Here is a 27,098-nt window from a genome sequence, read left to right on the forward strand (position 1 = left end):
ATATTACATCTGCCAATGAATTTTCTGAGCCCTGACCATATCAGCAAAATAAGATTAAATATTTATATGGATAATGTTGACATCCACAATTACATTGATCGTGGTTTTGTATCTGTAGCCGGGAGGGATGGTCCCCCTCTGAGGAGGACCCAGAGAGGGAGCCAGACCCACCCTGGCTGACAGAAGCCTGCCCCAGGGGCCCCACCTGACCGGAAGCAGGGGGGTGGAGCTAGGCCTTTAAGAGTCAGGCCGGCAAGCTCAGTTGGAGGGAGGCGGCTGAAGGGGAAGGATGCGTCTCCTCCAGAGCTCCTAGCCAAGGCCGGGCTGAGAGGGAGGGGCCGGCCTTAAACCCAGCCTGGGGATCGGCCGAGGCCTCCCCTAGATACCCTGCAGCCTGGGAGTTGGAGGGACCACCAGAGACCCCCCACGGCCTGGGAGCCGGAAGAAGGCCCGTCGGGGCTCCCTGAGGACTACAAGCCTGAGGAGAACCCCCCGGAAACACCCGGGGCTTGGGAGCCGGATCTGCCAGAGCAGTGCCGAGCCTGGGACCCCGAGGACCTACCAGCCCTGCCCGAGGCCTGGGGACCGCAGGACCTGGAGGAGCTACCCTTCGAGGATGAGCCCATGGAGCTCCCGGAGCTGCCGCCCATGGACGAGGAGGGCCTAGCAGGTCTACTGAACCCCAGCGACCCAGAGGAGGCAGGTACCGGGGGTTTCGGGGAGGAAGAAGCCCAGGGATCACCACACGTTAGTGGCTGAGTCAGGGGCAACCTGGGCGGTGTGTTGCGGCAGGAGCCCCGCCGCCGCAGTGGCGAACGCTGTTGCCACTGCCAGGGCCCTGGGTTGGGACGCAGTGGAGACGGGCGGGCCTGCGTCCCCCTCCCCCCCTTCCCTATCCTCCGTGAGGAAGCTTTCCCCGCCGTGCCGTTGCCAGCCCTGCCTGGGGGTCTGGCCTGAAGACTGCTTGCCTGGCCAGCCCTGCCTGGGGGCCTGGCCTTAAGACTGCTTGCCTGGCCAGCCCTGCCTGGGGGCCTGGCCTTAAGACTGCTTGTCCTGCAAAGAGGCACAAGACTGCTCCCGGTGGGAGGTAGCCGGGAGGGGTGGTCCCCCTCTGAGGAGGGCCCAGAGAGGGGAAAACCTGGACGCTGCTCCCCGGTTCCAGGGGCACGTCCACAGTATCCTTTAACAAAAAATTCTAACTGATGCCTATACGAGGAACTTTTTCATAATATCCGTCAAGTGAACAATTGATCACTATGGCGCTTCTTGCACAGTCCTCTGAAGAAACAGAATGCTGGACTAGAGGGACCACTGGTTGCTAGGGCAATTCCTATCCTCATAAATGAGAGTGTGAGGATGAAGTTAAGAACAGTATTCATTTAAGTCACCTTAGGAATCAGAGCTTTCTCTTTTTAACCACCTGACAGGAGATGCTATGTAGAGTTTTATAGGTCAAAAAAAATGGCACAAGTTTCGTAAACCAACTCTGCTTTTAGTGACTGATCTATTTTTAAGCAATCCTTTGTTTCTTAGTTTGGAGTATCTATTATTATCTATTATTATTATTAGAGTATCTAAATGGATCTCCATTAAACATACATTTTGCAGGAATGTTTCCTTTGCTTTACCTGCTGTCATGTCGTTCATCAGTCTCAGACAGTTTAGGCCAACAATCTGAGCAGCATCTAAGACAGATCTCCTTTCAGCATCGGTGAAAAATGATGGAACCTGAAGAAATGTAGTGGGAAAAGAAACAGAATTACAATTAAAAAGCCAGACTTCCAACCCAAACATTTATTTGAAATACTACCCATTCTGCTTCTCCAAAAGGAGACCTCTGCTACTATATCTACCCACTGCAAGATTTTAGCCTGAAATAAAGTTAACTACTTAAGGCCCTGATTCAGCACAGTACTTAGTAGTCCCATTAAAGCCAATGTTTAAGTAATATTCTGAACTGTGGCCTAAAAGCACGTGCAAGACCAACCAGTAAAAGTAGAATACAGTAAGGAGAGGTATAATGTCTGGATGAATCATGCCTAAACGAACTTTAAACACAAAGTGGAAAAAGTAGTCAACGCTACTTTGATGTGAACATTAGATGCAGTGTACTATCAAAAATTTTGAGTTTAAGTTCTTTGCTATACTTAGTACCAAAGGAGTTTTCCCAGTAGCACAGTGGTGCCAACTGGCAGATCAATTAAAATAAGTGATATATTTAATTACTTGATATATATTGCAGCTTGACAGAGTACTCACAATATTTCTGTATAGGCATTTTAGCATGTTCATCTCCATGGTATCTGAGCAACTGTTCAGCACTTTATGCAACATCCTCTACCGCCTTTTTAATTACATGCTTTTCGATGCTATTTTATTTTAACATAAAGGTACTATATTAATATGAAGTAACGAATCTATTTTAATATTGGCTGTTAACAGTTTCCATCACTTTATAACAAGCTCATAGATATGATTTACATATATTTTTCCTTTTTTAGAAGAAGGTTCTGGTAACATTAAGTAAAATTTAAGCCCAAGTACTTGTATGCTGAGGAGAACGTTGTACATATCAGAAATCTTCAATGATTACAGCTAGGAAGATCAATGTGTGTATTGGTCCAGTGTAATATAATTACTTACAGAAATAACACAGTCTGTTACTGGCTTTTTTAGGTTAGTCTCAGCAGTCTCCTTCAACTTAGTCAACAGCATAGCTGTTATCTGCTCCACGCTAAAGAAATGTTCCTCCTCCATGTATATTACCTGTATAGAAAAAAAACATGGAGGACAATTTCATCATTTTAGTCGCAGAAAAGCAGAGTACCACTTAATATTTCTGGATGCTCTGCTGACAACAACCCCTCCTCCAATCTCAATGCACTCTCCCAGCTCATTGCAGAGTTACAATTCAGAATTGAGATCATCTTTTGGAGTCCAAACATCACAATCCTCCATTGTTCTTTGTTCTCCAAACATTTTTTCTATGGACAAGAAAAAGCTCCACACAGATGAGGAAAAAAAATGAAGGCAAATAACCACCACAGTACTGTGTCTCTTAATATACAAGTTAGAAAAATTGGGTATGTTAGAAAGAAAGCTATTTAAACTCATTCCCACTAAAAGGACACCATCTATTTAAAGCTAAATTTCAAACAAAGTATCTACCATTATTACCATTGACACCTCAGATTACTATAGATCAAACTTTTTGTATGGGTGATTCCTTTCACATAGCAAGCCTTTGAGTGTATCCCCCTTATCCCTGTGAGCACCTGCCCCTAACCCCTGCAGGCTCCCTACTCCTGCTTTGCCCCTAACCCCTGCACTGTGCCTTTTTCACCCCTAACCCCTGCAACTCCCTCCTGTGCCCACCTGGGGAAACAGACCTGCATGCATGGAGCAGCTGGTATTGCTGCTTGCTTCCACCTCAAGAACTACTCCATGCACCCCCAGGGGACTGTGAGGGGGGAAGGGAGGGACAACTTGCATCCAGGACACTTTCCCCACTTGGACTGTGTAAGGATTGGCAGAGAGCAGCAGCTCCTGATGCTCACCTCACAGCTCTGCCCAGGTGGGGAAAGTGACCTGGATGCAGGGAGCCCTGGCATTGCTTCTCACTCCCCCTACCACAGTCCCCTAAAGGGGCAAAGAGAAACAGGGCATGGGGGCCTTTCATAGATGACCAAGAGAGAGGATTTAAAAAAAAAAAAAAAAAAAAAAAAAAAAAAAAAAAAAAAAAAAAAAAGACTATAAAAATCACACTACTTGGCTGGGGATCTATGGGGCAGGTTTAATAGATGAATCTATTTTTTAGTTCTTTTAAAAACGGACTAGATTTCAGAATGATTTGTTCCATTTAAAAACATGGGATACTGTTTCAATTCTCCCATTTACCAGTAAAAAAGCCCAATTAGAGGTGAATAGGGACCATTTGTGTGTATGCTTTGAGTAACCCTATCAACTATAATATTTTTTTCTTATAGCCTTAGATATACAAAACATGTTGAAACATTCTCATTGGCATAATGGCCACTGTATTTTTCCTGACAAACTTCTTCTATGCTAAGTTCTCTTCTCTAGGTCTCACTATTACTTTGTTAGACCTAGTTCACACTTAAAAGTTTTGCTGGCATACCTATATCAGTTAGGAGTGTGGGGAAGAAAATATAAAATAAAAACACACCCTTAGCCAACATGTAGATAGTCATACCAACAAAATGGTCCTCTTGCCAATATAGCTTATTTTAACTGGGGAATGGTATATGCTACACAAACAAAATAAATCTTTTGCCAGTATAAATTGCATCTCCACAAGGAGTGTTTGGTGGCATAACTATAGAATCCTTTCGAATGGAGGCAAGGCTTCAGTCTGCAATAGATGTTGTAGGAACAGTTTGTGTACATTTACTGCAATGTCATTATGGACTCGGTCAAGTAATAGCCTGCTATGCATGAAGATGCTACTCATTTGTCATAAAGGTTCTAACAAAGTGTATAGCATTAATATGTATTGAGAAAGAGCATGCCATCATGTTATCAGATCATCACAGAGCATAGGCACAGGTGGAATTAACAATAGCATTTCCCCGACTTCAGTGCAGAATTATGCAACCCTAAAATTATCTTAATAGTTTTTCTGCCAGAATGTGTAGACTGTGTGCACAACTGCCACCAGGCAAGCTCTTGTTTGAGGAAGCATTTACAACAAAGGCCTGATTTGGTGACATACTCCACTCTAGAATAAAAATAGCTATTCAGTTCAAAAGTCCACTTGTGTTCCAGAAAAAGAATAGTTTAAGGGAATTCATCAAGAAAATAAAGGGATTTTAATTAAGTGCTAAAAAACAAAACCTTTCCAAAATAGCTATAAAAACTAGAAAAGCTAGACTGCAAATATGCCACTTACCTTTATTCCAACTCCACCATTTTTCATTGGAACCAAATCATAACTCAAGTTTTCTTTCTCCTTCTGAATAAAAGGATCATTAAATGCACGGCCATGGAATCTCTTGAAGTTTGATACAGTGTTGTTAGCATGAGTAATTTGCTGCAAGAAAAAAAGAAAGCATCTTGAAAGCTATATTTAACCTGCATATTAGTAAAAGAATGGCAGCGTCAGATTGCTAGCCTCTATGCCTAAACCCATCAGGTTTACTATTCAGAGACTTGACATCTGATCTCTTTCCTCTAATATTAAATTATGTAGTACTGTAGTTTTATACAGAAATGTTCTGGCATAAGAGGTGAATGAGCAATAGCACTGCAGAGTTTACAGTTTAAACTCTCAAGATATTACAATACAGAATGTTACACAGACTGGGCTGTAGACTGTTTAAACTAATTTAGTAACAGCAATAAAAAAGTTTTTTGTTCTCTATCAGCTACTGAATACTAATAGTACCCAGCAAACACCAACAAACCTAAAAGTAGTAAATTCAAGTGATTAACATATTGATGGAGACTTGTTTTGGTCTGTCACACCAAAACAGAGAAAAATAAGGGACTTGGTACTGTAAAATTATCTACTACAGACCTCACCAAGCAGGGTATGTGACTTCTACTTAACCCATAGTTATACGGTCAGCCAAGATGGAAGCACTTAAAAAGCAAAAGTAATTTACTGTGCTATAGGCAACAAGGCAAAACACTTTAGTGGCTTTTAATAAACTGATTTAGAATTAACCTGAAAAGTAAAGGTTTTTTAGAATCAAGGTAACTGTATGTATAATCTGAAGAGACTTTTTTAAAGTAACCACATGCCATTAATTCTCAAATATCCTACAATATTTTTCCTGCTGTCTCAGCCACAATTAAGCAGCAGCCACTCAGCATGCCACACTTTTTTTTCTGAAAACTCACTAGAACATACTGCAAGTAACAGAATGAAGTAATTAACTATTCCCAAAGCTGTCTGGCATTTGATTGAGGATACACAAACATTGAAATTTAAGTTGCTGTTAAAAAAACCCAAAAAAACAAACAACGTCAGAGTTAAATTAAGATGATTATTACTTGCCAAAAAAACCCAGAACAATGCAGGTGTATAGTTCCCTGCTTGAACAGATGACCGTTACACTCCCTTATTAGTGAAAATGCATTGCCCAGATTGTCATAGGCCAAGAAATGCCCATGCTTGCATAGGCTACATGACCCAAAACTCCACCGCTGTCAGGAAAAGAAACTGTTCATTATTAAGATGTACTTGTACTTTGACATCCCAAAATCACCTAAAATTTTTAAGTGTTTGTCAAATGGAAAAAATTGGTAAATTTTGTTTTCAAAGTGCTAAGACAAAAAAGCTTGAAAAACAGAATATGTAGTATTCTTGAAGCCACAAACTTACCAGGAACTAAAGTCTATTGTGAATGCATATTTTCAAATGTATGTTGAAACTACTTTGCTTTCAATTTAGCTAAAGCTACTGGACAGCTTTTAATTGAATGATCTCTTAATAACAGTGTTAGCTCTCCACATTAGCCTCAAGAGAATCTAAATAGAAGCTATTTATTTAAGACAACAAATGCTCTGAAGACTCCTTTATTTTTGCTCACTATTTTATTGAATTAAATTAACATATGAGTCAGTGACGTGGAAATGTAATCTAATCTAAAGAAATCTAAAAGAAAAGCAGTGGTACACAAAAGGGAATGTCTAAATCCTGATAAAAAAATCACAAAATTAAAACCTCTAGTAAAATATTTGTTCCACAATGTTTTATGTGGATATTCATTTTAAGTAAATATATTACATTCCTAGGAATGAATGAAAAACTGCAAAATTCTCTATGAAAATAATTTTGTTAGCTTTTATCTTTGAGTCCTGTAACTGCAAATGTATGCTTGAGTAGCTTAGGGAAGAGGTTATGATCACTCATATATTTTCAATCACATCTCTCTCTGTCTGTTCATAGCTAAACAGTTTGTGCTCTCTCCATGGAAACCTACCACAGTGCCTTTGCTACTTGACAGATATGAATAGACCAGTAGAGGAAGCATGCTTTGTCTCCACCTGCATTACAGTAGTCATATTTAGATGTCATCAGCCGAAATCATGGCTTTAAGACAGACAGCTGAAGTTTTAAACACTGTACTTGGTTATTTTAGAAAATACATTCATATTTTAGCACATTTAAAAAAATAAATATTTTTTTTATTCACTGCAGTAATATAACACTTTATCCTTTCAGAGCAGTTCAGTCAAGCAAAGGCCAAAAGCTCTTAGTTCACATTTCAGTTTAAGGATGTATATACACATTTTACATAATTTGTGAAGTTGCATTTCTAACTGAAATTTCCTAAATAAAAGAGCTAGCTGGACAAGCCTGATTATTTTATTTTTAAAGTGATCAAATAACATAGGCTTCTAATTGGAAGTTATCAACACAACAGACAGACATGCAGTTCTAGCAATGGCATGCTGTGTATTTCAGCAGCAAACCTGTATATAAAACTGTCAACATAATGCAGGCCTTTAATTTTGAAATGCTAACTGACAATTAAGATCAAAGAAATTTTAGTTAGCTGCCGTCAGTTATCTTTTCCATTTGTTCCCTTACTTGAAACAGACGTGTTAATTTTTCTAGTAGTTAGATTCTCTTTCATAGAAGAAAACATACCTGGTTTTTAGCTGAAATGCCAATAGCTCTGTTTTTGGATCCAAATGATACAACTGATCTGAAAAGGCAGAGAAGCTTGTTAACTCAATATTGGCAAAAGAGCTAGAGAAGCTGTATTTATTGCTATTTCAAACAGAATTTGAGAGTTTGAGCAAGTTAAACTGCCATTCTTGTGGCTTAAGCTAACAAACAACATTTAAAAAAACTAATCAGCAATCTCTCACTCCTAGCCACATACTTCTCTTTATTGTTTATTGCATATTTTATATATATATATATATATATATATATATATATATATATATATATAGATATATATATATAGATATATATATCTATATGACACCCATCCCTCCAGGCTTGACCCCCAGCACAGAAAGTTTCAGCCCCAAAGTATATTTTGTAAAGTTACAATGTATGTTTTGGGGCTGAAACCTTCTGTGCTTAGTCTCAGCTCAAAGGTAGATCATTCTGTACAATTTAAAAACAAAACAAAAAAACCCCAAGCAGCTTCAACCAAATTATCTAAATGAGAAAACACAGATGCTTATTTCACTTCTTTTTTTTTTTTTTTAAATCGAAATTTTTTTTGGTATGGTTAACTTATGATTGTCTGAACTTCAGAGTTCACATGTGATTAGCACTGAGTAATAGTTTCAATGTAGGTTAGAAATCTTCTTTCATTGTAAAGCAGAAAGTTACAAAATCAATTTATGTGCAATAAATATTAAGTTGTTTAACAGCCTGCTGTACTAAGCTTGAACAAGAGAGGCTGCATATCTTCAGTCCCGCAGCTAAAGTTTCTTCATTCCCTTTTAACAGGAAATCGAAGCCAAGACTATGTTAAAGCCAGGTTGCAAATTAAATCCTGCATGTAAGAGCCTCTCTAGAAACAAAAGCTACTACCAAAGCATACACATCAATATATTTGCACTGTGGGAGAGTTAATACTCAGTGAGAATCTTCTCTTTATCCTGCAACGTGGTTAAACATACAAACATTGCATGACAAGTATTTTCATTTAGCATCATGACATTCTCAGTGGGTCCATCCAGATCTTTCAGATGTTAGCGCATCTGCTTTGCTGTGTGATCACCCTGTTCGCTAAGAGCACGGAAAGTGGTCTGTTTCCTATCGCAATCCAGCATTACTGTTCAGACTGTAAATGGGAAGACTGACGATTGCAGAGCTGTGCATGTTACATGTGGCTATTTCTGTTACAGAACGAACACTAGCTATGCCCACAGGGCATTTTCAGCGGTGGCTCGCTGAATGCTTCCCAGGGGCTGGTCTCCTCCAAGCGCAGGGTCGAGGTTCGGGGCCCAGGAAGATTTGCCCGAGGAGCGGACGGGAAACCCAGGAACAGAGCTGGGGTCTGCCCAGCTCGCCCGGCGCAAGGGGCAGAACCAACCACCCCGCTTCTCCCGCGGCCGCCGCCTTCCCATCCCTGCGCCTCCTCCAAGGCGCCGTTCCCGGCGGGTCCATGTCAGGGCAGCCCCGCGACCCAGTCGCGATACGCCCGCGCCCTGCGGGGGCTCCCCCCTGCGCCTGCCCCGCTCACGCCCGGCGCGCAGGGCTGAGGCGGCGCAGCGCTAGAAGCTTCCCGCAAGTCCCAGCTCCCGGCAAGGGGCGGCGGGTCCGCTCCACCATCGCCGCCCCCCGGCAGCGGCATTCACCTGCCCCCCCGGCCGAGGCAGGAACGGCAGCATCGGCCCCGCGATATCTCGCCCGGCTGCCGCTGCAGTCCGCCCGCTCGCTCGCTCACCCACCCGCCGCGGGCACCGCAGGAGGCGCGGGGGATGTGAACGGGCCGCAGCCCCCACGCCGGGAGGGGCAACCCGACTGCCCTCGGGACCCGGACCGGGACCGGGACCCCCGCCCGCCCGCCCGCCGCACTCACGGGGTGCATCTGTCGCTGAACTCGTTGGCCACGGTCTCGATGCCCCCGGCTCGGGCCACCGCGATGTAGCAGCTCTGCGAGCCCAGGTCGAACCCCACCACGGCCATGGCCCCGGCCCCGCCGGCAGGGGCAGCCCCCGGCCCGCTCCCCGCGCGAGTCTCTCTCTCGCCCCTCGGGCAGCGCCTGCCGCAGAGCAGCAGCAGCGGCTCCTTCCCCTCCGGCCCGGCCGGCGCTGTCCGTGCAGCTAATCGCTCTAGCAGCGCTGCCGGGGGAAGGAGGGAGGGAGGCGCCGCCGCTTTAAATATGACAGCGAGAAGTTTCCAGAAATTGCGGCAGCCCCTCGCCGGCTCCACGTGCGGCTTCCGCTTCCGCTTTCTCCGGCTTTCTCGAACAAGGCCAACCAATGGCGGGCGGAGGAGCGCGGTGACGTATTTCGTTCTCATGACGACCGGGACGCCGCGGATTCTACGCCCGCTGTCAGACCCGCGAGCCGGCTGAACGAGAAAGGGGCGGGGCCGGAGTGTCCTCGGGCGGCCCTGCCTGGATCTTTCTCTCTCCTTCGCGTCACTGGCTGCGGCGCTACGGGCTGTGTGGGCTCCAGGACACCGCATCTGCGCAGGCGCATACACAGGACGCAGACCCCCAGCGCACACCCCAGCCGGGTGGGCGGCGCAGGCGCGCGTGCGTGGCTTCTGCTCGGCCAGCGTCCGCTGCACCGCGCTCGACTCCCGCCCGTCTGCGCTGCTGCCCGCCCACGCTGACCCCGGCCAGTCCCGGCCGTCTCCTGCTGCTGTCGCTGGGCGGCCTGCCCCCGTCTCTGCCCTTGCCCGGCCAAGCCCCCGGCCCGCCTCGTCTCTGCTCGAAGCCGAGCGCCCGGGCGTTGTCGGGATTAGCGAGGGGCGAACGGAGGAGGCGGGCTGGTGCCCCTGTGGCTGGCGGGGGTTGTGCCGGGGAGCGGCAATCGAAGGCGGGTACAGCTGGGAGCCTGGAGCACAGACTGGAGTAGTTAGGGCTTGGCGAGCCTCGGCACGGCAGTATCTCCGATAGCTACTCCGGAGTAACCAGTCCGGATCCCACACCGCTAGTGTGGACGCTCCTCTTCCAGCCATCTAGGCAAGAAGCGGGGGCGGGGAGCAGAACACCGCAGGGGATGGGCTGGTGCAGCGGGGAGGTACAATTAGCCTGGCCAATAATTCCTCCTTAGCACCGCACAAGCCCTGCTCCCTTCAGCTCGCCCTGTTCCTGGATGTGTCTTTACAGAACTAGGACCAACGTACGACTTGTAGTTGTTTGAGCCTTACAGTCGCTGTCACGTAATAAACATTGTAAGAATTAGGCTCTGATCCTTAAGAAGTTAGGACCCTAAATACTTTTCAGGATCTGGCCCTTACTGGCTTAGTTCTTCATTTCACTTTATTTCTCCCCACTTTTTCATGTTTCCCTTTTTCTTCTACTGTATCTTGCTGAATCCTTTCCTCTGTTTTTTCAAGGGTAGTTCTACACTGTATAGTGTGCTTATATCAGTATTTTTCTCAGCTGTGTTCATTTTTCTCTATCTGACCTTGCCCACCAATCTTTATTTCTGTCTTGGGTCCTTGCTTTTCTTTTTTATGTTATGTTGTCAGTTTCTCCCCAAAGAAAGAACATGGGGACCATGATTTCCATCCCCCCAAGTAACTTTTTTTTTATTTTCCATTGTCTTCTTTTACAATCCCAACTCTTTCTTTCTCCCTAAAGGAGAGGGTCAGATTATTTCCATTCTTATTAAAAAGGGCTATGGGAATAAATCGGGCATACCCTTGCCTATAGAGATAGAAGCATATTTGAGGGGTGCTATTGCTGCTAGAGATGGTATAGCAATTTTGCTCCCAAGAGAGGATGCTTTTGTGACAGAAAAGGTGGGGGAGGAAGAATTTTGTCTCAGAAATGTAAGGCATGATTTTCTTGTCTTCCCTATAACCCAATTCACAAGAGGAGGTCTGTCTGAGTTGAAAATGAGAATGAGCAGGTGTTTGCTGTTCTAAAGGACTCACAGAGTAACTGAGCTATGCACTAGGGGAAAGGTGAGACCATCTGTTCCTGATACTCACCTCACTAATTGCAACTACTTTCCAACTGCTGTTGCAAAAGCATTATAAAACTTTGGTTGAATGAGATGGATCCACAAAGGTGTCTGCTGCTTCCCTGTCCCTTCCACACCTTTTAATTTAAACTATTTTTGTAGGGGATTTAGCTAAAAATCTTAAATAGTTAAGAAATATTGGTTGGAACAAAGAAAAAAATTAGGCCCAGATTGCTGTCATTGCTGAGGCACAAAACACACATCCTAAAATTAATGCTCAAATTAGATCAATAAATCTTAGGTTTTATAATTAACATCAAACACTTCAGACTCTGAGAGATCACATAACAAGAAAGGCAAAGATAACTGATATTAGAATGTGAATTCAAGATGGCTAAATAAAAAGTGCACCCACACCTAATTCCAATTTAGAAAATATGAATGAAAAATATATTTCCTGTTATATTCTATCTAAATTAACTATGGATTAAGTGATTAACCCTAACCCTAGCCTCAAGTCCCCTACTCATAGGAACCCTAGCCCTACCCCCAAATCCACTACCCAAAGGAACCCTAACCTTAGGGCTGGGACCCCTATCCATAGGAACCCTAACCCTAGGACGGGGACCCATACCCATAGGAACCCTAAGCCTAGTCCCAAATCCTATCCATAGCCATAGGAACCCTAGCTCTAGCACCAAGTCCCCTAGCCATAGGACCCCTAACCCTACGGCAGGGACCCTTATCCATAGGAACCCTAACCGTAGCCCAGGTCTCCTACTCCTAACCCTAGCCCCAATTGCCCTACCCATAGGAACCCTAACTCTAGCCCCAAGTCCCCTACCCATAGGAATCCTAACTCTAACCCCAGCCCCAAGTTCCCTACCTATAGGATCCCTAACCCTAACCACGAGATCACTGCCCTATAAACCTGGTCTGTTGTTCTTCCTTTATCTTTGCTGCAATTCCACAAAACAGGTCAAGAAGGAGAAATTTTTAGGTGCTTGTCTCTTTTATTTTAGCTTCCATTCCCCTCAAAGAGACAGAACATTTTAGACTAACAACTGAAGGTGCTTAGTTTCATGGACTTGTGAGATTATTCACAGAGTGGAGCAGTAAATCAAAAGACTGTTGATTATGCAATAAATAGGATCATTTTAAGGCCTGTCTACGTCAGTGAAATTTGCACCAGCTATCTTATGTAGATGTGTTGCAGCAATGTAAAGTAGGGATTACGCCAGTGTGGCTTACTCTGGTAATTTACTCATTTAAATTGCACAATTGTAAGCACTGATTTATACCAGTAACACCTATTCATATAAGAGATTTGCACTTATGTTTACACCAGTGCACATTTTTGAAAAAATTCCTAAATGTAGAGTATATTTAGTGTTTATGGTTCTAATGAGGCAAATATTCCTTTGGATTATATACAAATTCACTCCTTCAGAAGGTGTTTGAGATCACTGAGGTTGTGATGTTCAAGTAGTAGATAGGACTATCATCATCAATTAAGTTCACTGATCTCATTGACTGCATTTTTAAACCAATTTACCAATTATATACTATTTGGCAGGAGCTCTTCATTTTGAGCTAACATGGGACAGAATGAGTGAGTAAAAGGAACTATGTTGTTTGGGGGTTTCCTCAGTCTGTGACACTATTCCTACCAAAGAAAAGCCAAAGTTTCTGAAAATTGGCTGAATTTTCTCATGGCAAAATAATTTATGGATTGTTTAGCTCAGTCCTGAGAAAGCACAATGGGGTGTGGCATTCTGATTAGAGCTGGATAAATAATTATGATTTGTGATATTTTACACAGATAAATATGACAAGTTCATTCTGTTGCTATTCAAGTCAGACTATTCATTGTTTGCAACTATTTTGATGACTATTGATGCTGAAAGTTTCACAGATTTTACCATGTATGCCTATTTGTCTGAAAATCTGTGTCAGAAATGTTATTCATTATTCTTGTTTTAAAAGTTTCATCAGTCCAGAAATGTAATAGAAACAACACCACATGACTTAAATAACTAATACATACCTGTAACCGGAGGTGTGGCCTCCCTCTGAGATTGACGAAGAGGGAGAGCTAAACCCCCATGGGGCTTGGAACCCAGAAAGACAACACCTGACTGGAAGCAGGTGGGTGGGGCTAGACCTTTAAAACCCAGGCCTGCTCACTCAGTTAGGGGCTAGCAGCTAAGGGAGAAGCATCCTTCTCCCTTGGTGCTTGAATCTAGGGCTGCACTCAACATCAACCTAGAGGAGAAGGTGCTGGATCTACTCATGGTGTGAGGCCCTGTGGATCTGGAGGAGCTGCCTGAACCATACCAGCAGTGGGAGACCCCCAGATCCTGTGACCTGGAGGATAGCCTGCTGGAGCTACCTGAGGACTAGAGGACCTGCCCTCTGCAGAGGACCCTGCATAGTTTCTGGATCTGCCACCGATTGACAGTGAGGGACTCGTGGGACTCCTGCACTCTATCTATCCCAGCAACCCAGAGGGAAACAACTAGCCCCAGGTACTCTAGGGAGAAGGTGGGAGGAAAAAGCCCAGGCAAGCTGCCTATGATCCGGCTGAGCTGACACTTGCTGTGAGTCAGTGCGTTTTGGCTGGAGCCCCAGTGATAGTACACCCCATCACTGAGATTGATGCCACGAGAGAGCTACTGATGCTGCCCCCTCCAGGGGATCATCTACAATACCCAATAGTTATAATAGTTCATGCAAATTTCAACCTGTGGGAGGTTCACAAACAGTTCAATATTTATAAATAACAAATATATTCAGAGAAGATAGAATCAGATCAAATTAATTTAGCCTATTCTTCTGTCTGCATATTTTGTGATTATTTATTTGCAATTAATAATCTGATGTTTATTCTACTATAGAAGTTATTGCTAAGAAATACTGTGAGTTCAGATTTCTGTTCAACTTCAGATATTTAGAGCTTCACAAATAACCATGGAGTAGCATGCAGCCAAGTGGAAGACATGGAAAATCCTGTTATGGGATTCCCTGGGGTACAACTTGGGACTGGCTACCACTGTGCCCCCTTAACTCTCCAGCTTGGGCTGTCCCTCACAATGCTTTGTTAGTGACAAGCAGCAAACCCTTCCAGGTGCTGTTATCACTCGGCCCAACAGCATGTGAAGCTACACACCCAGCTAGATTGCATGGCTGCTCCCAGAGCCACTCATGAATCTCACAGAGAAAGGCACCAGCCAGTTCACTCCAGCTCCCTGCCTTGCACCCTGAAGTTGCCCTGTCCTGCCCTGGTCAGAAGCCTGACCACTATAAGTTTATTATCCAGTTTGCCCCTCCCTCAGTGTGGAAAAGACATACACCAGCTTTTGTTAACTGGCTGAGATTTTTCCAAACGCTTCAGCCAAGACACACAGTTTTAAAGTAGAATATAAAACTGATTTATTACAGAGAGATGGATTTTAAGTGAGTATAAGTGGTAGGCATAAGAGATCAGAGATAGGTACCAAAGCAAACAAAGATAAACAAACAATCTAAATGTTAAACATTTAACGCTAGACTGTATCTAGATTAACTATAACATCTAGTGGGGTGAGAAAATTGCTTATCAATGCACAAATGTTTTCCTGAAATTTCGGGATCAGTCTCATGTTGAAGTTTTTGTCTCAGCATTCTCATTGCTTGCAGCATCGGTGGGGGAGGAGAAAGGAGAAACCATACAGCCCCTGTTCTTTATTTTATATCTGTTCAAAAGTTGGGGAGGTCTGATATAGGAAAGAATTTAGAAAATAGAAGATATGGGTAGAGCGGAAATGGTCTTGGGGGTAAGTAGTACTTGGAACTAGAAACCCATTAATGTTTCTTTAAGGTCCCAGGCCTAGGAGCCTTGCAGAATGGCTTTCACCCAACCAATAGGGGATGAGTTGGGGAAGGGGTCTAGCATATATGCTGCCTTTTCCAGCATAGTGAGGATATACTCTCTAAGAGGGATGTCTGCCTGCTGAAGTCTCCAAAACTGAAATTGTTGATTCATGGAAAAAGGGCCAGCTGGAGGAGGAACAGTCTGAGGTCCTGCAGCTGTCCTGAATGAAAACCCAGCTCCTGGAAAGAAGCTGGAGAACTTCTGCCTTAAGGAGAGAGGGGGTACTTCCATGAAGTACAACCCCACAGCCAGAAAGGCTGGAAGTAGATTTGAAGAAGCTCCTCGCTACCTGGCTGAATAGTGGTAACATGAGGGAATTGAACCCCAGAACAGGAATAATGGAATCTGCAGTCTGGGAAGAAACACTGGTGAGTAAGGAAAGATAGGAGAAGCCAAGGGAGGCTGCAGGGAATTTGAAGGAACAGTCCTTAGTTGCTTAATGCAAGGTCCTTGGGCTAGAACCTGGTATGTGCCTCAGGACTAACAGAGGCAAAGATTGATTAAAATCTCAGAAGGGGGAAGCCCTATAGACTATGGGACTTGTCCTTTTGGGACTCTGCTGTTATCTCAGAAGAGGGCTGTGTTTGAAAGGCAACCTGGCTGGAAATGTAGCATGAGACAGGAGTAAGCTAGAACACCAGACTGGAGGGGGGATTAGGGTGAAAGAATCTCTGCATTGATGTGGTTTAGCCTGAGGGAGTGCTCCAGCAGTGAGCATGGCAGGTAACGAAATGTTTCCAGGATTAGCTGTTGGTAAAGCATTTGAAAGATGCAAAATGCTATACAAGTGCTACCTTTTATTAAATAACATAAAAGATCCGCTGTGCATGATAAGCAATCTTCTGTGAGGAGCCATAACACAACATCATCTATTCAGAAATGCACATGTCACATTCTCTTTGGTACTATTAGTTTATTGGCAGGCTTTGATTTCAATCTCCTAAATCCCTTTTGACTTTCATTGGCTTCATCTGTCTTCAATTTTTTTCTCCTGTATTTCTCACTCAATTGAGGTTGCTGCAGTTGAGTGGTGCTGTGTTGCTTGTAAAGCATTTGGGATCCCTCTGGATGAAGGCTGCTGTATCTAGATTTGATTTGAATTTGTGTGGGAACACCATCTGTCCCAATCAAAGTGAAAGTGGCTTTGGGCTTTATAGCCAAGATTCCTGGAAGGCATTGTACCTAAAATGTTAGCAGTACTGCATAATCCTAGTCTGATGTTAGATATCTCATACATGCTATGGAAAACTGCACAACACAAGGAATGTTTAATGGTCCCAAAAGACCATATTTAAACTTCATCCAAGCTCTGTCAAGGAAAGGACAAGGGGCTTGATTCTTCATTGCCCTGCACTTTGTCTACTCACTTATACATTCCTGATGTCTTGCTCACTTACAGCCCTCTTTGTCCATTATCTCTGTTTAAATACACTTTGAATTGGCAAGATAGTCTCTTTACTGGATGGTATTTTCTATATTGTTAGTTTAGGCTTAAAACTTGTTCTTCTTAAACTGCAACAGTTTTAATCAGGGAAAGTAGAAATCCCTCTGTTATGCTCTGTGCAGGCAAGTCTATTTGACATGGAAGCAGCAGGGGACAAAAAGCAGAGAGTACTGGATATATCTACACTGCAGAGTGAAGTCAATTTATTTTAAATTGACTTTCACCTGCCGAATTTTAGAAGTTGCAGGAGCATGATCACAGCACACTCATGTCGGATTGCGTCCCCACTAGCCATGCTTGGGTCGACAATCAAAGCAGTGCACCATGAGTAGCTATCCCACAGTGCAACTAGCCACAGAGGCTTTTGGGAAGTTTGTCATCCCTCATGATGCAACATCCTCCTTCCCCCTCCCTTCTTGTCCCAAACACAGACTGACACTTTTTTTGTACCATTTTTCTAAACCCTTCTGTCTCTGCCATGCACACGCCATTGCTGGAGAGGCATGGAGCCTGCTTAGCTCTGCATTATCATTGTGAGCATCACAAACACTTCACATCTTATCCTGCAGTATTTTCAAGGGTGAGATGGGGGCTGCAGCACTGAAAATTGTGATATTACTGAAGATGCCCTGCTACAAGCCATAGAGTGGAACAATTCCCGTTTGCTGCAGGCTGTCATGCACCATCTGCAGAAGATGGAGCGCCGCTTCTGGTGCTGGGAAATAAGCAGTGACTGGTGGGATCGCATCATTATGAAGGTGTGGGATGATGAGCAGTGGCTGCAGAACTTTTATATATGAAGGGCCACTTTCTTTGAACTCTGCGCAGAGCTGTCCCCAGCCCTGAAACGCATGAACACTCACTTGAGGCAAGCTCTGACAGTGGAGAAGCGGGTGACCATCGCTCTGTGGAAACTAGCAATGCCAGACTGCTACTAGTCAGTTGGGAATCAATTTGGAGTTGGTAAATCTACTGTGGGAGCTACTGTAATCCAAGTTTGCCAGGCCATTAACAGACGTCTGCTAAAAAAGGTAGTAACTTAGGGAAACATGTAGAACATAGTAGAGGGGTTTTCTGCAATGGGATTCCCAAACTGGGGGGGGGTGATAGATGGCACATATATCCCTATTTTAGCACCAGACCACCTAGCCCTAGAATACACTAATCGAAAGGGATACTTCTCAATGGTGTTGCAGGCTCTTGTTGATCACAAGGGACACTTCACCAACATCAATATGGGGTAGTCTGGAAAAGTTCATGATGCGTGCATCTTTAGGAACTCAGGTCTGTTCCAAATGATGCAAGCAGGGACTTTCTTCCCTGACCAAAAAATAAATAGTGGCGATGTTGAAATGCCAATAGTAATCCTTGGATACCCTGTGTACCCATTGCTCCCCTGGCGGCTGAAGCCATACACTGTACTGCATACACGTACTGCACCTTGCTCAACCTCCTTCTAGAGTGCTTGGGGGTGAGAGCTAGGAAAGAGTGCATGAGTTGAGTTTTGCAGAGTGAGTCTATCCTGCTGCTGCTCTTCTTGAAGCTCAACCAAATGCCTCAACATGTCCAACTGATCCCTCATTTATGCGCAACATCTCATCCTGCGTTGCATGCTCACATTCTTGGACCGCCTTCCTGTTCTCCATGTTCATTTTCTCCGATAATGAAATCTCCAGGCTCTTAGCTCTGTCAGCAGCTGCAGAGGCATTCATTATCTTGGTGAACACGTAATCCAGAGGGTTTTTTCACCTTCTAATCTGTGACAGGCAGTCAGCAGGAGTAGTAGATGCTGAGCTGAACGCTGCACTGGCCACTGACAGGCAAGCAAAGCACAAGGCATCAATTGTTAGTTGGCACCATGGACAAAAAGCAATATTACAATGTAAATATAACTCCCCTTTATATTCCCAAAGGAATAGCAGACCCGCATACCCATTTCTACCTATTGCAGGGGCTGTAGTGCCCTTTCAGCCATGGTAAGTAAGGGGCTGGTGCATCCATTTCAGGGATATCTCTGTAGTGCATGCTGCATAAGTCCATAGTTCCCCAACCAACAGGATTGTTGCGCCTCCTCTCCCCGACCCTCCCAAAAATTGTTTTTTGGAAAGGTGATACAGAGGGTGCGGGGTGGGTGATGGTGAAATTCCCCCGAGCGAAACCATATCTGGGCACCTGTCGCATGACTCCTAAGATCCATTGCAGTCACGTGGCCCCTGTTCTCCTCCCTCCTCCTTGTTCATCCTGGATTCCCCTGAGGTATCTATACTACATGGTGGTACAGTGGTGGTGTCACCGCCAAGAATCGCATGCAGCTCTTCATAAAAGCGGCATGTCTTTGGTGATGAGCCAGAATGACTGTTCACCTCCCTAGTTTTCTGTTACGCCTGCCTCAGCTCTTTGATTTTTAACATGGCACTGCTGCGTGTCCCTCCTCTTCCCCTTTTCCAACATGCTGTATGATATATTTTTCCTAAATATCTAAATTACGTTAGCTGGCTCAGAGCTGAGCCAGAACAGACTCTTTGCCCCACAGACCGATGAGATCCAAGACCTCAGGTTGACTCCAGGCTGGAGCACGTGTGGCGTGTGCAGTCGCCATGATCAGTTCTGCTGGCAAGCTCTCTCAATGCTGACAAAACGGGAATTCAAAATGTCCCGTAGCTTAAGGGGAGGGGCTGTTTCCTGTGTATGTGGCCACAGTGCAGCAGAGTGCAAATATGCAGAGCGATCACAGCAGAGCATTGTGGGATAACTCCAAGGCCAATTACATCGAATTACACTGTTCTCCGCCTACACTGCCGCTCATTCAACCCACACAATTTGATTTCAGTACTACACCACGTGTGGAGGTGACTTTATTATGTCGAATTTACCCGCAATTTAAGTTGACAGAACTGACCAGCCAGTGAAGACGCATACATTATGTGGTCAATGGAAGCCACATGCCATCGACCTACCTTCACAATGTAGACCGGGCCACTGTGCCTGACAGTTCTTTAAGCAAGCTGTTAATTTGAGGGGAGAAGCTGTCAACGTGCCCACAATTCCTAATCAAAACTGAAGAGCTGCAGTCTTACTTTATAAAAGTTTGCCCATCTAGTTTCTCCTCAAAGCTTTAGCAGTGGGGATGGGGTTTCTCCTTTACCCTACACAGTGATGTGAAAGAAAGATGTATAAATATAAGCTCGATTGGCTATAAAAAATGTTACTGTAACATCTATAATTTTAGCCTTGTAAATGGTTCTTGTTTATGCTTTTTCCCCTGGCTTCTCTTAAAGGGATCATAATCCAGATCAGTGGTTCTCAGTCTCTTCCAGTCCAGTCGCACCCTCCCCTTACCAGTAACATAATCTGTCCATGCCCCTTTCCCCCATTATTGCACAGGCAAGGCTTCTTTAGTGGTGGAGCTGGGGATGGAACTGGAGCTAGAGGCAGAGCTCCTCCAGGGGATGGAAAGAGAATGAGGGCAGAGCCAGGCTGGAGCAGGAATGGAGCTGAGGTCAGGGCTGGTCTGGGGGCCAGAGATAGAATGAGGGTGGAGATGGGTTGGGGACAGAGAGGGAATGAGGGCAGAGCTGAGCTGTAGCTGGGGGTGGAGCTAGTCTGAGTGGAGAGGAAGTGAGGGCGGAGCTGGGCCTGGAGGCAGAGCTGGACTGGGGGCTGAGTGGGGTTGGGGGGCGGAGCAAGGCTGAAGACTGAGATGATCTGAGGACAGAGCAGAGCTGGAAGTGTGGCACTCCCTCCTGCGGCGGCTGGCCCTGCCACACACACTCCCAAACATTCCTCCACACATCCCTAGGGTGGCACCACGGATCTAGACAACCAGAAGTTCAATCACAAATGGAGTGGCAGCTTCAGAGAAATTGTTTGGCTAAGCTCTGTCCTCCCGGAAGTTTCTGTTTGTAGTTCCATATAAAACTTGGACTGGATTCCTTGAGGAAAGATCAAGTTTTGAGGGTCCTATTTTGATCTGTTTAGAGCAGTTGTCTCCTAGACAGATGGGGTGTGCATAGACATGCCGCCTCTGCCTAGCTGCACAGCATGATGGAGCTGCTTTGCCAAAATGATCAATTTTGGCTGGTTTTGGGTTACAAATCCCTCTAGTATTCAAATGCAGGGATAATATCCTTATTGTATGAGTAAAGGGCAGCAGAACTATTCTTAGCATGCCCTGATTGAGGGTGGTCACGCTACATTGATCTTGCTAAGCAGGGGGTAGGGATGCCAAATACCAGTGAAGATGAGTGGGTGGGGACAAGTGTTCCTACCTGGTGGTGTGGACTTTGCCCAAAGGGTCCTAGACACCATTTGACCTGCCCCTTTCCAGTGTCCAATGACAGGGCTGATTAGACTTAAGAGTCCTTGTTTCCAGCTGATGATTCCTAGAACTGACATCACTGTCTAACAGATCTAGGAGCTCAGCCTCAGACCTTGTGTGAGAACAGTGAAAGACAACGCAGAGACTGCAAAGGCTGTGAGATTCCCCATTACGAGCTGAAATCACTAAGAGCTGGGTTAAGTGAGGGAACCTCAGAATATGACCAGCAGCAGCTAGAGAGACAGCAGTAACAGAGAGACAGTGGTACCAGAGAGTGGCAACCAGTGGCAGTAGAGAGAGACAGGTGGCGCAGAGACAGTGAAAGCTGTGAGCCAGTTGCAGAGGTAGCAGCAAAAGCATTTTTCAAACCCCTTTCACCCTAGGGACGTGAGGTGAACCCCCCTGTGAACACACCTTTGAACTCTGGATCTTTGCTAACCAAGGACAGTCAACTGTGAGTGGAGGGCAATGGATGGAGAGGGGAGTGAGGCGTTGAACCAATGTCCCTTTATCAGATTTTCCCACTGCCAGGTGGGGAAACTGAGGCAAAGGACACTGCCCAGTGCACTCTGGGGTTGGGTTTATTTATGGCCACATGCTTTTTGAATGTGGCTGTGCTGTTTTCCTGGAAGTTCCTTTTCCTTTGTTAATAAAAATTATTGTGGTATACACAGACTCAGTACTTGCAAATGGGGAAGTATTGTCTCTTAGAGATGCCTAGAGGTGGTGGTAAGTGTTCCCAGATTACTGGGTGGGTGCTTAAGCCAGTTCTGTTTCTTATTAAGAGGAACTCCTAAATATTGAACCTGGCTCTTATTGCTGCTGTTTCCATCTGACAGAAAGGTTACATGTATATAAAACACAAACTTTAAGGGAAAAAGGAACATGGCATTAAATTGGGAAGACACCACAATAAATCAGCTGTACATTTATATGAATAATAATTATGATACCCACCCCCAAAATATCTTGGGCAATAGTCCTTTGCCTCAGTTTCTCCTAGGTTGGATTAATTTAAATCTCTGATCTTAATCATGATATAAATTAATATGTAGAAAACCTTGCTTCAAATCATTGATTAAAAATTGTTTTGTATTTGTTCTTCTTAGTTATTTTCCTAAAGAGAAGTTGATTGTTTGGTAACCATTAAAACAAGTTGATTTGCAACCAAATACACTCATTACACTAAAATTGGTGCTTCTTTTTGCTAACTAGAAGGATACACTATATCTATGCACATTTAATTAAGCAATTAGCTTAACTAAAATTCAGGTTCTTTTTGCATTTGTTAAAAATGCAACATTCATCATTTTCTATTTACTAGATTAATTTTTACTTGTGATTTGTGTCAAACTCAAAAATATAAATACAAATTCAATTAAAATGCACAAACAGCATTTTAATTTTCTTAATAAAACAACCTGAAGTGTGCTGGATGAATAAAGAAGTTTATCAAAATATGTCTTGCACTTAAAACTAAATGATTTATTAAACTGTTTATGTATCTAAACTATTTATGTGTATTAAGTGATCTGAACTAATTGTGACCAGAAACAATGTCCTTCAAGAAATTAGAACGAATAGGCTTCATTGTCTCACACCTAATATTATTCATAGATTGGAAGAGCAAAAAAAAAAAAAAAAAAAAAAACTTTCCTGCTTTTTCAACTCTTACTTGGTTTCTTCAGTTCAAGGGCTAGTTGAATAAACTGAAATGAAGAAAATACTCTTTGCACCTGCAGAAGAGGTTACTGTTGTCAAAAGCTGGTTTAGCCTTTCAACGAACTGAGTCTAGGAGCTTAGCCAGTGACTTCCACCAGTTTAGTGGTCTGACTTCTTTAAAACTTGGCAGCAAACGTGATGCTTAATATTATATTTTTCATTCAATTTCTATGATTGAAAATTAAATTTGAAATTGACAATAAGCTTGTATCTAATGTAAATGTAAAAGATACCCAGTTCAAATAAAAAATACTGGTTTTTTGTGGGGGGGTTTTTTTAAATCCACCTTGACTGCCTCTGCTTGTCACTGTGAATGTCCCTTTACCATTTTATTTTCCATTACCACATCCCCACCTTCTCCTCTGGTGCATGCCACTCATGGTTTCTTGTCAGTAGTGAATGAAGTTCCAGATCCTGAGAGTTCACTCAGCCAAGTCCATCTGCAACCATAAAGGGAAATGCTTTCGTGGAAGGACACCTTGCCATTGCTACTTCTACCTGCAATGCTGTCTCTGCTGCACCGTCATCTCTAGCTGTGGTGGCTCTCTGCACTATTGCCTCTAACAATATCCAGGTCTTCAGGCTCCTAACCCACATATAGTAATTGACTACAGCTCTAGTGATGTTGATGTGGGGCACCTCACCACCTCCTGGTTGTGTCTCTCCATAAGGCTATAGTCAGGTTCTGAGGCTTCACCACGTAGCCCAGCTATAGTGATTTCAGGTTTGTCATTACACTATGCAGGTGGTTCAATAGCATATTAGGACACCTGAGTCAAGTCCTTGCCATGAAGGATGTACTCCTTCCTACAAGCTAAGAGCCCCTTTTCTGTATGTCCTACTCTGCTGCCCAGCTGTTTAAGAGTGAGGTTTTGGTTATAGGTACTCCTCATTCAGGGAATATTAAGTACAGTTCTGTTGCCCTCTTGTAACACAGCAGAGATAACAATGTTTCATTACACCTATACCAGAAATGTAAATGAATTTTAACCAAAATGCTCCAAGAGGGAGTGTGGGGAGCAAACACACAAAATGAGGACTGCTTCTTGTCCTTGCCATGTCTTTTCTTCCTATTCACCAGCAGATGGTATCCAATTGCTCTTTCCTGTATCATAACCAGAGTACAGAGGGCTACACTTAGAACAGCCAAGAACAATGGCCCTTTTGAGGCTGGACCAGTGGCAATAGGAGCAAGCCTCTACCCGACCCAGAGGGAACAATTGCGGTGACTCCTGCAGTCTTTCCCAGATGTCTTGTCTGCTTGGCCAGGGTGAATGGCCATCATGAGCCATCATATTGCTGCCATACGTGGACAGAAGGTACAAAACCACCAGTGGCTCCTGCCTGAAAACAAGGTGGGAGGCTGTCCAGAGAAAACTGGAGACCATGCTGGACATGGATGTAACAGAAGAGTTGCACAGTGAATGGTGAAGTTCAATAGTCTTGATCCCGAAACTGGACGGCTCCCTTCGTTGGCCTCCAATTGGCCCCCACTCCATTACACCTGTGGCAGATCTCAGGCATGGAGAGGGAAGATAAAAGGAGGAGATCTAGCCCTGTTCAGGGCTGACCAGGAAAGAAGCCAGAGCTCTGCTTCTCTTGATGGGTGAGAAGCCCGATTGCGATACAGAGATCTAGCTTGCCAGCCAAATAAGCCCCTGCTAGAGAGGATGACCAGACCTGGGGGACTGGCAGAAGCACAGACTGTTCTGAGAAAAGCCCTGAATACAGGGGCATAGGTCGCTCCAAAGGTTTCTCATTTGACCCTATTTTGACTTGTGTGTGGTCTCTTGTTCTTAATTTCCTTTGGATCTTCCCTTCCTGGAAGGGGTAGAACTGAAGAGTGGCTGTGTTAGTGGACTACAGCAAAACTACGTTGGACCTTACATAGACAGATGGCATATCTACATGGGGAATTTAAACCAGATTAAATGGAGTGAATCTGGTTTGAAAATGCTTGCATACACACAACACAATTCAGTATAGCGCACTAACTCTACTTTTATTGTGAACTCTGGAATCCTCTTTCAAAGTGGACTAATTTTGCTGTGAATCATATTAGTTCAGGCTATTGTTTGTGTGCATGCAATGTTGTTGTGCACTACTTTGGCAGTCCTCCAATGGATATCCCACACAGCTTGGCAGATGACTGTTTATAAACAATGATCTGTTTATCTGTATGACCTTTCCTGCTCTGGTGTCAAGTTGACCAGATGTTCATTTCATGTTCATGCTCCTGGATTAAAGTTTATCACAATTGCTGTGATATTACTCCAGAGCCCTACCATGTGCCTTGAGCAGCTGCCCCAGCTGAGCTGAGACCCTGGATCTCATTGCCTTCTGGGGAGAAGCACTGGTGCAAGAAGCTCCCAGCTACTGGAATAAAGATCTGTTTGTGGACATTAAGTCAATGTTTATGAGGGGTCATGACCAGAATGTGGACCAATGCCAGACAGATGGCTCAAGAGGACATAAGTTAAGAGATGTCTGGAAAAATTCAGCAGGTGACATGTAACCTGTCCCCCTACCCCCTTTTTTTGAGCTGGACAGGATTTTGCACAATTACACAACCACTCACCCCAGAAAGGCAGTAGAGCCTGCTAGCTGCTTTTCCTTACCCATCCCTCCCTCTTCCTGTCTTCAAGGACAACCAGCAAGACTTACCAGAGGATGAGCAAGAGGAGGCCAGTGAAGCAATCTCCCTAGAAAGCCAGGATCTCTTCAGGACTCAGGACCCTGACACTGGCCAGATAGAAGGCAAGCCCGATTCCTGCCCTGCAGCAATGGAGCCCAGTTCCCAGGCCTGGACTGAGGAGGCAGATGCTATGGAGAGAACCTTGGCGTGTAAGTATCTATCTTTACAACTAACTATTCTGCTATGCTGCTGTGTTAGCTTCTGTTCTGGGTGTTTTATGGCTACAACGGCTTTAAGCAGATATGAGCTAGGAGCCTTTCCAAGTCTCCAGCCCCCACCTTCCTTATTCCTTCAGCCCATGCTGTCCGCTTGCCGCCTCCTCCCCATACAGGTTTTCAAAATGGTGTCTCTTCTGACCAGGCAGTCAGCCTCCATCTCATGCAAAATCCCTCATTACTGACCATTTTTAGGGCCCATGCCATGGAGGGCACATGTTCATTTTACCTATTTTCCTTCCGCTCACTTCATATGTGCTACCCTGGCAAACTTGTCCCCCTCCCCCTTCCCATTTGTCTTCTCAAAGTGGTGGCCAGCAGCATGCTGTAGCCTCTACCCTACTTCCCCTGCTGTAGCAGATCTGAATAATGAAAATATTCATTTGTGCAAAATGCAATAGTTTATTGAGACATGGGTTACAGGAAAAGAAGTTTGGTTAGTAGTCTCTTTTTACGTGATGTGGACATGGACACTGCCAGTCTGTAAAGGCACGAAGACTACAGCTTCCTGCTGAGTATTAAAAATCTTTCTTATAGAAAAAGAGCTTTACCTTAGAGATAACAAAGCTCTTGAATGGCTTTTCAGAGGCTGATATAGAGACACTAGGAACAGTGAATGAATGATTCACATAGTTACTGCAGAACTGTATCTTTCTCTGTACTTTCACCATGTTTCCAGGGAAAAGAAGAGTCTGAGGCCAAGAAATTGCTCGATTTTTGGCTCAATGTTTTGTGGGATAGCTGCACTGTCATTTACCCCAGCATAGCTTGCAGCTCCCTTCCACTCCCACAGTACTCCGAGAATGGGGGACGGGAGGAACCGTCTTGGTGAATATCAATAGTGTATCTTGGTCTGCCCTTTGCCTTTTTGAATAAGGCCATTCTCTGCCTCCTAGTCAGATGCTTCAATATATTGTCAGCAAGAATCAGGATAGCCTAAAGGGGTGTAGAGGGGATAACTATCTAGCTCACTCCCAGATATCCCCTCACTAGCACCTCCAAGGCACAGCAAAACTGGTAAGTCAATCTGGGAACATAATTACACCCCTCCCCTCCTTCCATAGCTTCCAATGTACAATGGCAAAACCAAACAGCATACACTGCACAGACAAAAGTCCCAGTGCAGCCAGCCCTCCTCATGCACACACCACTTACCATCTCTGAGTCTCCCCCAAGAGTGGGAAGAATCTCAGGGAAATAAAGTTGGAAAT

The 27,098-nt window shown here is 44.5% G+C and overlaps 1 protein-coding gene across 2 annotated transcripts in view; it reads right to left on the reverse strand.

Moving 5' to 3' along the window:
* Positions 1–10,156, reverse strand: part of HSPH1 (heat shock protein family H (Hsp110) member 1) — a 31,920-nt gene extending 21,764 nt beyond the window's left edge. The window contains exons 1-5 of one of the 2 annotated variants that reach the window (XM_067562940.1): positions 9,519–10,156; positions 7,619–7,676; positions 4,910–5,050; positions 2,644–2,766; positions 1,629–1,728 (exon numbers count right to left, since the gene is read on the reverse strand). In XM_067562940.1, the coding sequence (XP_067419041.1) occupies positions 1,629–1,728; positions 2,644–2,766; positions 4,910–5,050; positions 7,619–7,676; positions 9,519–10,129 (1,033 nt within the window). In that variant the 5' untranslated portion in view covers positions 10,130–10,156. The remainder of the gene's footprint in view (positions 1–1,628; positions 1,729–2,643; positions 2,767–4,909; positions 5,051–7,618; positions 7,677–9,518) is intronic. The other variant, XM_067562941.1, reaches the window with a different exon arrangement.
* Between the last annotated feature and the right edge of the window lie 16,942 nt (positions 10,157–27,098).

The sequence above is a fragment of the Emydura macquarii genome, unplaced genomic scaffold (genome assembly GCF_026122565.2).
Source record: "Emydura macquarii macquarii isolate MOO-44397 ecotype Brisbane River unplaced genomic scaffold, CSIRO-AGI_Emac_v2 contig_2473, whole genome shotgun sequence".
NCBI classification, from domain to species: domain Eukaryota; kingdom Metazoa; phylum Chordata; order Testudines; family Chelidae; genus Emydura; species Emydura macquarii.